The following is a 12,732-nucleotide window of genomic DNA, read 5'->3' on the forward strand; positions in this document are numbered from 1 at the left end:
TAAAAAATAATAAATGTAAACCTTTCTAATATATGTCTCTACCTCGATGATCATCTCCACAATTGCACTGAATTTTTATCGGGAACAAATTGCTTCGTGTTTAGGAACAACAGGAAATTACAGGGAGCCGACTAGAAAAATGTGAGTGAGTGATGAGGGGGAGGTAGGGGTGGTGGCAGTCCATAATTCAATTTGTGCAGTTTTGTGGTGATAACACTAGATGAGTATGCTAGTGCATTGTCATGATGAAACAGCATTTCATCTCCACCAAATGGACTCGACTTTCTTTCAGTTCCGTGTCAAAGTGCTCCAGTATTTCGCTGTTGTATTGTTCAGTGACCAATTGTCTGTCTCCTAAGAAGGCTAAAAGTATGACACCCTTCTCATTCCAAAATTCATTGCCATAAATATTCTGGGTGATGAAACTGTCTTCATCTTATTTGAGGTGCATTGATCAGAAGCAAGCAGTTATTTGATTGTTGCTCAGTTTAAGGGGTATAATGTGGAGTCAAAGAAAAAAAAAATCGTGAAGATCTTGCTTCAGTTGCTCCAAAAATAGCTCCAAAATTGAAAGCCTCGCCTATTTTCTGTCAACAGTTAGCGATTGGTGCACTTGTTGGACAGACTGTTTTTTCATTGCCATTTTATCTGGTAAAATATTAATTGACATCCCCGTTGGCACTTGGCCATCTTTCACTATGTTGTATCATGGATTTTGTTCAATAATTTATTCAGTAATCTCATCTTCCAGTCATCCTGGGTGACCACGTTTAAATTGGTTGGGCAATGTGTAACTGTGGTCATTGGTGGTGATGCATCACCAGAAACAACATCCAGTTTCACTTCTATATATTCATGTGTTTTCCCATACACAAAAAAAAAATTGCTGAATGCTACTGCAATATTTTCCCATCTTGTCAAAAACAACATAACTTATGGATTTACAGAAATGGCTGCCAAATCAGACCTATTGTATGAATCACTCTCATGTTTTATTTTAGCAGCGACTGAGAGATGAAGACTACATTATTGGATAGATAGTTTCAAAAAGTCAATCCCACCACTGGGACATCTCCTTGTAAGAAGCATGTCATGAAATGGCCCGACAATATATCTCTGGTGGCTTCAAATATTCTATCGTAGGGTCTTTATCTGTGAGTGAACTTGCAAGGATCTGTTTAAATGTAAAACTTCATTATTACTGCTGGTGCTGCCACCGAACACATTGTCTTCTTTCTCATTTTGCAGCAATCGGATGAAACAACCAATGTGCTATATCACCCAGATGACTTCAAGGGACCAATACTCTTCTCGTTCCGAGCCAAAGCATTTTTCGGCAAGAAGAAAGCTTCGGTGAAGGTGGAAGACGGCGAGTGGTCCGATAAGTTCTCGCTGGATGTTGCTGGCAGTTCAGGGGTTGTGAACTGCAAGTATGGCGATACTGTTTACCAGGTACGTGCAGTCATAGCCACAGTAAGTCGATCTCATTGCTCTTCACTGTTGATTTCACCATTGCCTTAAGCTTGATCACATCTAAAAGGGTTTTTACTTTGTTAAAGAGAAGTTTCGTGTTAATAAATAATTTTATTGCCTTTGATACTATGAGACCTTTAGATTTTCTAATGTAAATAAGAAGATAGCTAATTCTTTGACACCCCAAAATGTGAGTAGTAGTCATAATGGTAACAGAATTATTAGTATTGGTATTTTCTTTTCTTTTTCAGGTTTTGTTTGTGTGTGCGTGCATGTGTGCGTGCGTGCGTGCGTGCGTGCACGGGTGGTCTTGGTGCACAGTGAAATCCCATAGCCACAGTACTGTAGCACACTGCTACAGAACAGAAACAGATTGCCACAGCTTGTTGATCCAGTGGAGTGTTGGGGCAGCAGTTTGTTTATGTTAGCAATTCTTTTGTTTAGCAGCTTTTTGTTACAGCTGCATCAGTCCTATCCAGATGGCTGAAGAAGTGAGATGAATTGGTCAGATACAGCTACAGCATTTCTCAGCTGTTGAAAACAAATTACCATGCAATACTCCACTTCATACGAGGCAAGATTGGAAAACATTACACAATAATTTTACCACCAAAAAGTCCAATAGGTAGCAAAACAGAAAAAATCACAAATGAACTTACATATTTTACCTACTGTTCTACATAGTCACCATTGTCCCTGACACATTTCTCCCACCGTGGTACCAGTTTTAATATTTTCTATTTGTGTTAGTCCATTTTATTGCAGTATAGCCACCTGCAGACTGCTGATTTCATTTCTGCATCACATGCAGAGCGTTGTCTGGTCAGGAATTTCTGTGAGGACTGAACAGATGAAAGTCCGGGGTGCAAGGTGTGGACTGTACAGTGGATGCTGGATCATCTCCCACCCAAATTTGGTAATTTCCTCATGAACATGAGCATCAATGTGGGGATGAACATCGTCATGAAGTTTGACACTGTCAGCATTAATGTTGTGGCATTTGTCATGAAGGGCACCACGCATCTTAACCAAAGTTTTAATTTAGGCTGCAGCATTCAAAGTGGTCCCCTGTCCAGCAGAGTCCACCAATAACACACCACAGATATCCCGTAACACTGTCACAAGCACGTTCCTGGCAGTAGAAGTAGCCCTGAATTTTTTTTTATACTGGGGAGCAAGCATGTTTCCACTCCATAGAGGCCTGGTTGATTTTGGGAGTGTAGTGGTACGCTGACGACTCATTGCCAATGTCGATTCCTTTCAGAAAGTCATGTCATTCTGTGGTATAACAGATTAAGTGATCTGAGCTTGTCATCATTTGCTGGCACTTCTGGTTGCCTGTCAGGTTCTCAGGCACCCAGCGAGCACTAACTTTACGAAATTTGAGCATGTCATGAACAGTATCATACACTGGACCATATGAAATGTTTGCTGCAACAAGGTTTGCAGTTGTGCAGGCCTGTCATTCAAAATTGCTGCCTCAGTGGCTCCGACATTCTGTGGGTTCGCAGATGTTACCAGCCGCCTGGAGTGTGGTGAATCACTAAGGTTTACATGGCCCTCTTGCAAAATGCACACCACCTGGACAGTCCGTACAGTTGTCCCCATACACTTCAAGAGTGTCCCTGTGAATTTCACTCAGTTTATGCCCTTTGGCCCCACAAATATCGAGCTACACTTTGCTGCACTTCACAAGTTGACGGAAGTAATATGCGCACTGTGTTTGTTTCATCATTCAGGTTTTTCTCACTAGAGATGCATGTGAAAACAAAATACCCTCTGTAGCATAGACTTCAGATTATATCGACATGAAATTTCAACATTCCAACTGCAGTACCAGGGGAGAAAAAATTTTTGTGTGGTATTTTCTGATCCTCCCTGTATATTGGGTGAATCACTGTCGAGAGAATGTCTTTTAGTTCAAATCTTAAGTTAATAGCAAACATTTGTTTGCCCAGTGTGAATCAACCATTACTCTTGCATATCCTCCTTTCTTGTCAAAACTTTTATTTTTGTTATACCACATAAGGAAATGTTTTAGCTTTGGATGATCATCGGTGTGTGTGGCCAACAGGATACACTCTCTGTTTCGTTAATAAAGCCCAGCAGCTGTGTACCTGTTAGGTTTGTCCACCTTTTGTCTTTATGATAGCTTGAGCCCTGCTGGGGACACTTTCAGTGAGGTGTCTGAATCTCTGTGGAGGTATAACAGTCCATTATTACTCAAGAGGCAAAATCAGAGTCGGTAGTAGTCTGGAGTGAAGTTGATGTTGTAACTCGTCCTGAAGGTGTTCCATTGGGTTCAGATCAGGACTGTGGGCAGGCCAGTCCAGTTCATGAATATTATTGTCCATAAATCATTGCCTCGCAGATCCTGCTTTATAACAGGGTGCATTGCCACACTGGTACAGTCAGTCGTAAAGAAGGCACGTTAAGTTGCAGACGGGCACAATTAAGACACTTACGTAAAGCTTTCAGCCGCAGTCTTCATCAGCAAAAGAGAAACACAATCATTTGTACACACAGACGAGCACACCTCACGCACACATGGTCGCCAACTCTGATAGCTCGGGCCACTGTTGATATTTGTTCCTGGAGTTTTCACTGTTTGATATAATCAGTCGCTGTTTCTTATCTATTCCTTAACTCCAGGCCCGAACTCGAGACCTTTGCATTTTGCAAGCAAGTGCTTTGCCATTTGAGCTACCCAAGCATGACGCACTAGACTTCATCACAGCTTTACTTCCTCCAGTTCTTAACTGTGTCCAGTACACAACACTATAAAACGTGTTTATATCTTTTGACTTTCCGTAAGTCCATTAATGAGGCCACACCCTGAGCTTGAAAAACGACCCACCTCATTCTGCTGATTTCATGCGGAAATTTTTTTTTTTTTTTTAAAAAAATATCCATCCACCGTATTGCTCTACAGTCTCTTTTCGCCAGTACATGAGATCTGCGTGGTCTCATTTTACCCCTGGTTGATCCTTTGCATTTCCACTTCACAATCACATCATTGGGTTTAGAAGGGCTGAAATACCCCTGATGGATTTGTTACTCATGTGACATCCTGTGACTAGTCCACCTTCAGAAATCACTAAACTCTCCCAACCAACGCATTCTTTTGTATCCTGCCTGGGAGGCAATGCGTGGGTAGGAACAGGAAAAGGTAATACAAGTCGGTACTGCAAGAAAATGTTTTACTGGTGCAAAAACAAGGTGATAAACGATTACATAACTTTGTACGTAAGTGTGATGCCGAAGCAAAATGTCCTGGCTGGCTGCACCTGATGAAATGGGCTGAAGCAGTCACAGAGCTCGTAGACCTCGACAGCGCAGGCTGGAGGGCGCTGTCGGCTGTGTCTCTCGTAGTGCCAACTTGAGAAACTATTCCGTGGCATCGTTGCTATCAATACCACACGTGCTGCTGTTCCTGCTTATCTACTGACAACACTTTACTCCCTGCCTCCTTTATACTAGCGGCTCTGCTCTTGTGACACATCTAGCAGTTAGTACTGCATTACATAAGAGTGTCCGAATACTGTAAGGCTATAGTGGTCAATATCCTTACCGGTGAACTATCTAGGAGCAGGGTGCTAGCCGGTGAGCCTTAACTTGTAGAACTTTCTGCAGTCCCCTGCTTTTTCTGACAGACAGTGCATTGTGTCACATTGCATCGAGAATGTGATTTAGTAATGAGTGTGACAGGACAGTAGTGGGGCAGACTCAGTCGAGTGAATGTGTAAAGAGAGTTGTGACCCTGAAATATAATAACTTGATTGTGAAGTGTTTAACTTTGACAGAAATATTTTGTTGGCCTAGGAATGCTGAATCACCCATTATGGAGCGAATGACCTTTAAAATTTGTCAGTATCATCAAAGTAATGAGCATGATACAGTTAGATATGTTTTCCATTGTTTGAAATACAATAAATCAAAGTTAAAGGATGTCATTTTTTATTTCGGAGGAACCTTACCATTATATATCATTAATTTAGTAATAAATAATTAATTATGCCAAATAGAGTTAGGCAGTAGTTTATTGTTGTGCTATTGTGGCTGAAGTCAGTCCCTCTCCTTATAGTTCAGAAGCCAATCATTAAAATCACACTTAGCTCTCTTAAAATTGTGGAATTAGAGATTACAATATTTTTGATCAGATAATGTATTTCTGAGTAAAGCTATGTCTTTATGGCTGTATGTAATGTAATGTGAATGGTTGACAGCACGTTCTGTGACTTTTTCACCTCAGTGTGAAAATGTTTGTTTAATGCTGATGCAATATTCACCTTTGGTTTGATCTATATTGACCATAAAATCAGGGTAAAGTGCAGAATTAGAGCAGATATTTGATGTTGGAAAGTCACTGCAGATCGTAGTAATGTACAAAGATTCTTCTTTTATCTCGTGAACTTCTTGCCCAAAATTTTAGCATTGCATGAAAGTCTCATTTGAATACATTTATAAAAAGTACAGGTTTCAGTTTCCTTTCAGTTCTAGGGAAACTTCACTTTTTCATGTGAACTGAAAGGCATTTCTTCGATGATTGCATGTGCTCTATGCCTTTCACCAGCATCCTCTACAGTTTCTTCTGCAGTCAAGAGTTCTTTTTCATCAGTAAACACCCCACAGTTGCTGAGATCAATAACTTTTCCACCATGTCTTTACCCAAGATTTCTGATCTTCTTCACACACACACACACACACACACACACACACACAACACCACCACCACCACCACCACCACCACCACCAGTTAGATCTTCAGTTCCAGGGCTCACAGTGTCACACTCACGTAGAATATTGACTGGTTCTTCCAGAATACACTTGTCCTGGAGATCTATTTTTCAAAGTTTTTGGGCTCAGCTTCCCCCTCCCCTCCGTCTTTCCCTCCTACCCCTCAAGGGGACAAAGCCAAAACCAGCTGGGCAGGTCAGATTTGGATGAGTAAAGGACGTTTCATGCAGGCTGCAGGAATAAATGGGCATATCTGCTGGTCAACTGAAACCCACTTCTTGGGGACACCCAACACCACCAATGTTATTGAGGAGGCACACTACAGGATTTTCACCTAAAACAATTTCAAATAACTTTCTCATTCACTGATTGCTTTACACATTTGTATAGTAGTCTCATTTGGACATGGGTAGATATATATAAAAAATATATAAAATATATATAAATATATATATATATATATATAAATATATAAAAAAAAATATAAAAAATATAAAAAATATATAAAATATAAATAAAAACAATAATCAGATTTTGAACATGGGACGCAAAACTTGGAAGCCATGATATTAGCTGCTGTGTCACAGCTTCGGTTGAACTTGTTACGCACCAAAAGCCTCATAAAGTACTTTGGAAACTTTGACCGTCATCTTCTCAGAAATGGTAGAGTATCTTTATTACTGTGAAACGCATCTTTTCTATTGAACAGATACTCATAGCTCTTACAAGTATACATTTTAGAGACTATGTTTACCATACATTTTTTTCATGTTATAGTCTCTGCTAACTCCTCCCAAAATATGGAAATCCCAAGAGACTGCAGAAGAGCAGATGTGTTTGAGTATTGAAGATGAACTAGTGCTCATAGCTCTTAAGTTTTTCATTTACGAGCCCGTGTTTACTGGACAGTTGGTGGCCACTACCACCTCTCAAAATACTTAGTGTACTTGTTCTGCATGCATATGGTAGAACGGGGTGAGTGAGTGAGTTACAGATGCAAATTTTGGTTTTTTGAAGAGATATTTGTCCTCTTTAAGATATTTCTCAGGACATGATAAATTTTATTTCCTTTGAATTCTAATTTTAATTTCATCCATACATCATTTTCTATATTAAAGAATGTTCCCAGATATTTACATTCACCTGCTTGTTCCGATGTTTGTGTTTGGTCTTCAAAGTTATCACTATCTATGGGAGGATGTGTGACTACAGAACAATCTATTTTGTTGCATTTAATTACAAACCAATACATCTAAGAACTTTATCTGCTGTGTGAGAACTATGATTTCTATTCTATTGTCTCTCAAAGTAACTGTGTTGTCAGCATAACCCAATACTGGTATACTATTTTTTTTTATCTTGTACACCTGGTGTCAGATTGCTATTTCAATTACTAGGCAATAATGTCTCCCTGTTTGACACTTGAGTGGATGCTAAAGACATCTGCACTGAAAATTTTGATTTTTCTTAATTTCTGAAAGTGGCTTTTCCTGTACATATTTGGTTAGATGTATAAGTTCATTTGGGATTCTAAATGTTCTCATAGTCTGCCACAAGTAGTTTAACACTGTCAGTCTATCTTGAAGGCAGCAACCAGTGCAGACATGTCTCAATAGTATTCACATTACTTCTTCAACACTGATTTCTATAAATACAGGATCCACAGTCGAATTGTTTCTTTATAAGTGTGCTTTTGCATCTTGGAATATATCTTTTTTGTAGATTTTGACAGTTGATAATAGTATATTGGTTAAGATTTTGTGTGTTGTGTTTACCAAAGGGATATTTGTGTTGTTTGGATGTGTTATAAAATCACCTTTTTGTTTATAAATTGGTTGTATGAAAACTTCTTGTAGATCTTTCATTGTTAGCTACTGGTTCCACATGTCAAGTATTAGTTTACATAATTTTTTTATGAAGTGGCAGATCTTAATCATCAAAATTTATGATAGTTTTAAACCACTGCCTGTAACCTTACAGTTGTTTAATTTTTTTTATTGCTCAAGCTTTACTGTACCACAGGATATGGTCTCTAAAAAGGCAATAGTGATCCAATCTTCATTTTGTGTGATTATATGTACTGCACAGTGGAATTTTCTAGTTTTTCTCACACAAAGGACTAGACAACAGAACACAGTAATAAGAGAGCACTAAGGAGCACATTGTATCTCATTCACCTGCTGCAATTTGGCTTACTCGCTGAGTACTGATACGCTGAGAATAAAGGTCTAGGCAATATCTACTAATGTACAGATGTTTTTCTCTTCCAGATTGGAGTTCATATCCAGCTGACTTACTCAGGCCTCACCAAACAAGTGACGTTCACGCCTTACTTCGTCCTCATCAATGAAACAAAATTCCTCGTCGAGTGCCAAGAAGCGGAGCGCACAGCCGACCCCTGGACGAAGGTAAATGTTGCCGATAGTTAAAGGAGTGGACTCGCCCGACAGTCCTTCTGGGTCAATCCTCTTTTGGAGCTATACAGTACATATACACTTATGGCCACACCCTTCCAGCTAATTGCATTGTGGCAGCATTTCAACATGACTGCATGGAGGCCTCATGACCAGTGGGGTGGGGGTGGAGGAGGGGAGAGAAGGGGGAGTAAGGGGGAAGAGGTGGTTGACAGGTGGGAGGGGGAGGCAGAAGACACTCCGGGGAAGGGCTGTGGCACCTCGCTTCAGTCACAGGCAGGGGGAGCAGAGTGCAGAGTATGACGATGTGAAGGTACGAGCAAATGGAATAGGGTTTCAGATACGCGAGTGGCTCGAAAACTTCTTCAATAATTGAACCCTTTATGTTGCCCTTGATGGCAAGTGTTCATCAGAGACAAGGCTATTGTCAGGAGTGCTTCAGGGAAGTGTGATAACAACAGCTGTTATTTTCTGTATACATAAATGACTGGTGGACAGGTTGGGCAGCAATCTGCTGTTGTTTGCTGTGATGTACAGGAAAGTGTTGAAGGTGCCTGTAGGATGATACCAGACAACTTGGACGAAATTTTTAGTTGGTGTGATGAATGGCACCTAGCTCTAAATGCAGAAAATGGAAGTTAATGCATAAAATGGAAGTTAATGCAGAAAATGGAAGTTAATGCAGAAAATGGAAGGTAATGCAGAAAATGGAAGGTAATGCAGAAAATGGAAGTTAATGCAGAAAATGGAAGTTAATGTGGATGAGTAGGGAAAATGAACCCGTAATGTTAAAGTACAGCATTAGCAGTGTCCTGCTTGACACAGTCATGTCACTTAAATATCTGGGTGTAACACTGAAAATAGATATGAAGTGGAACGAGCATGTTGTGATAGGTAGCGAATGGTAGACTCTGATTAATTGGGAGAATCTTAGGAAAGTGTGGTTCATGTGCAACCTGTTCTTGAGTACTACTCAAGTTTTTGGGATCCACACCAGATCAAATTAAAGGAAGACATCGAAGCAATTCGTAGATAGACTGCTAATTTTGTTACAGATAGGATTGAACAACACGCAAATGGTATGGATATGCTTTAGGAACTCAAATGCAAAACCCTGATCCCTGGAGTCAGTGACCATTTATTTTATTTTTCAAAGAACACAGGGGGAACATTTAGAGAACCAGCATTTGAAGATGACAGAACGATTATGCTGCTGCCAACATATATTTTGTGTAACGACGATGAAGATAAGACAAGAGAAATTAGGCTCGTACAGAGGCATATGTTGTTGTTGTTGTTGTTGTTGTTGTTGTGGTCTTCAGTCCTGAGAGTGGTTTGATGCAGCTATCCATGCTACCCTATCCTGTGCACGCTTCTTCATCTCCCAGTACTTACTGCAACCTACATCCTTCTGAATCTGCTTAGTGTATTTATCTCTTCGTCTCCCTCTTCAATTTTCACCCTCCACACTGCCCTCCAATGCTAAATTTGTGATCCCTTGATGCCTCGGAACGTGTCCTACCAACCGGTCCCTTCTTCTTGTCAAGTTGTGCCACAAACTCCTCTTCTGCCAATTCTATTCAATACCTGCTCATTAGGTATGTGATCTACCCATCTAATCTTCAGCATTCTTCTGTAGCACCACATTTCGAAAGCTTCCATTCTCTTCTTGTCCAAACTATTTATCGTCCATGTTTCATTTCCATACATGGCTACACTCCATACAAATACTTTCAGAAACAACTTCCTGACACTTAAATGTATACTCGATGTTAACAAATTTCTCTTCTTCAGAAACGCTTTCCTTGCCATTACCAGTCTACATTTTATATCCTCTCTACTCCGACCATCATCAGTTATTTTGCTCCTCAAATAGCAAAACTCCTTTACTAGTTTAAGGATAGGAAATGACTAATATTGGTATAGGGTACCCACTGCCACACACCATACAGTGACTTGCAGAGTATGTGTGTGGACGTAGATGTACACTGGAAGAGACAGATAGAACAGAGGGAGGAGCATGTAACAGAATGATGTGAAATCATGATACTTCTTTTTAGACCAGTCCTCAGATCAAAATAAAACAATGGAAATGCCAGGTAGGAATATCAACAATGTACAAAAAGACAGATTGTTACTTACTGTAAAGATAACACGCTAAGTTTCAAACAGGCAAATTCATTTGAGATTCATAAAATACGTATAAGTGTGAAATTTCAATTTTTTGGCAACTTAAGTGGAAGCAGAAATCGATTCCATGAAACAGACCGTATAATTAATCTTTTTCTTGCTAATACAGATCATAGCTAAATAGACTTGCCCTTTTGCTTATTCTGATTTTGTTTCCTCTGAGTTTGCTCTTTTTTATGTTCATAATTAAAAAATACTAACCAATTTTGATTTTTAATTTTATGCATGTCTGTAAGTAGGTGTTCAGGACAGTGCTTGAGTGAGTCCATAGTTCAAATTCATTTTACCAGCATCGTGTAACCAGTATTAGTGTGTGGTTAGTTGCTGAAATGTAAACTTCCATGTGAATCAGGAGTGAGTTTGCATTAATTTGTAATTGATATTAGTCAGTCAGCATCTGAGAGGCAAATTGTAAGTGTCTTGTAATAAGTTACTTCTTGTCCAGATATACAGTGTGAAGAGCTAATATGTTCGGTGACTGTGTTACAAATGCAAACCTTATGATTACCTGGCATTGTCAGTGGAAGCAATAGGTGGTCTATATCTGAGAGTAGCATCCTTTTAGAACACTGCATTACCTAGATCACAAGTTTTGTTACATAGATAACCAGTTTCAGCCAATTCAATGGCAGTAAAATGTATACAATGGAATACACGTCAGTACATCTTATCCAAATCAAAAATGCTGTATTACAATTAAGTAGAATATATAATCTGTAACCCCCCCATGAACCATGGACCTTGCCGTTGGTGGGGAGGCTTGCGTGCCTCAGCGATACAGATAGCCGTACCGTAGGTGCAACCACAACGGAGGGGTATCTGTTGAGAGGCCAGACAAACGTGTGGTTCCTGAAGAGGGGCAGCAGCCTTTTCAGTAGTTGCAAGGGCAACAGTCTGGATGATTGACTGATCTGGCCTTGTAACAATAACCAAAACGGCCTTGCTGTGCTGGTACTGCGAACGGCTGAAAGCAAGGGGAAACTACAGCCGTAATTTTTCCTGAGGGCATGCAGCTTTACTGTATGATTACATGATGATGGCGTCCTCTTGGGTAAAATATTCCGGAGGTAAAATAGTCCCCCATTCGGATCTCCGGGCGGGGACTACTCAAGAGGATGTCGTTATCAGGAGAAAGAAAACTGGCGTTCTACGGATCGGAGCGTGGAATGTCAGATCCCTTAATCGGGCAGGTAGGTTAGAAAATTTAAAAAGGGAAATGGATAGGTTGAAGTTAGATATAGTGGGAATTAGTGAAGTTCGGTGGCAGGAGGAACAAGACTTCTGGTCAGGTGACTACAGGGTTATAAACACAAAATCAAATAGGGGTAATGCAGGAGTAGGTTTAATAATGAATAGGAAAATAGGAATGCGGGTAAGCTACTACAAACAGCATAGTGAACGCATTATTGTGGCCAAGATAGATACGAAGCCCACACCTACTACAGTAGTACAAGTTTATATGCCAACTAGCTCTGCAGATGACGAAGAAATTGAAGAAATGTATGATGAAATAAAAGAAATTATTCAGATTGTGAAGTGAGACGAAAATTTAATAGTCATGGGTGACTGGAATTCGAGTGTAGGAAAAGGGAGAGAAGGAAACATAGTAGGTGAATATGGATTGGGGGACAGAAATGAAAGAGGAAGCCGCCTGGTAGAATTTTGCACAGAGCACAACATAATCATAACTAACACTTGGTTTAAGAATCATGAAAGAAGGTTGTATACATGGAAGAACCCTGGAGGTACTAAAGGGTATCAGATAGATTATATAATGGTAAGACAGAGATTTAGGAACCAGGTTTTAAATTGTAAGACATTTCCAGGGGCAGATGTGGACTCTGACCACAATCTATTGGTTATGACCTGTAGATTAAAACTGAAGAAACTGCAAAAAGGTGGGAATTTAAGGAGATGG

The 12,732-nt window shown here is 39.9% G+C and overlaps 1 protein-coding gene across 1 annotated transcript in view; it reads left to right on the forward strand.

Moving 5' to 3' along the window:
- Positions 1–12,732, forward strand: part of LOC126428046 (intermembrane lipid transfer protein Vps13) — a 487,343-nt gene that overhangs the window by 355,050 nt on the left and 119,561 nt on the right. Inside the window, exons 44-45 of the mRNA XM_050089923.1 lie at positions 1,249–1,452; positions 8,481–8,618. Coding sequence (XP_049945880.1) covers positions 1,249–1,452; positions 8,481–8,618 — 342 coding nt within the window. The remainder of the gene's footprint in view (positions 1–1,248; positions 1,453–8,480; positions 8,619–12,732) is intronic.

This window comes from Schistocerca serialis, chromosome 12 (genome assembly GCF_023864345.2).
Source record: "Schistocerca serialis cubense isolate TAMUIC-IGC-003099 chromosome 12, iqSchSeri2.2, whole genome shotgun sequence".
Classification (NCBI taxonomy): Eukaryota; Metazoa; Arthropoda; class Insecta; order Orthoptera; family Acrididae; genus Schistocerca; species Schistocerca serialis.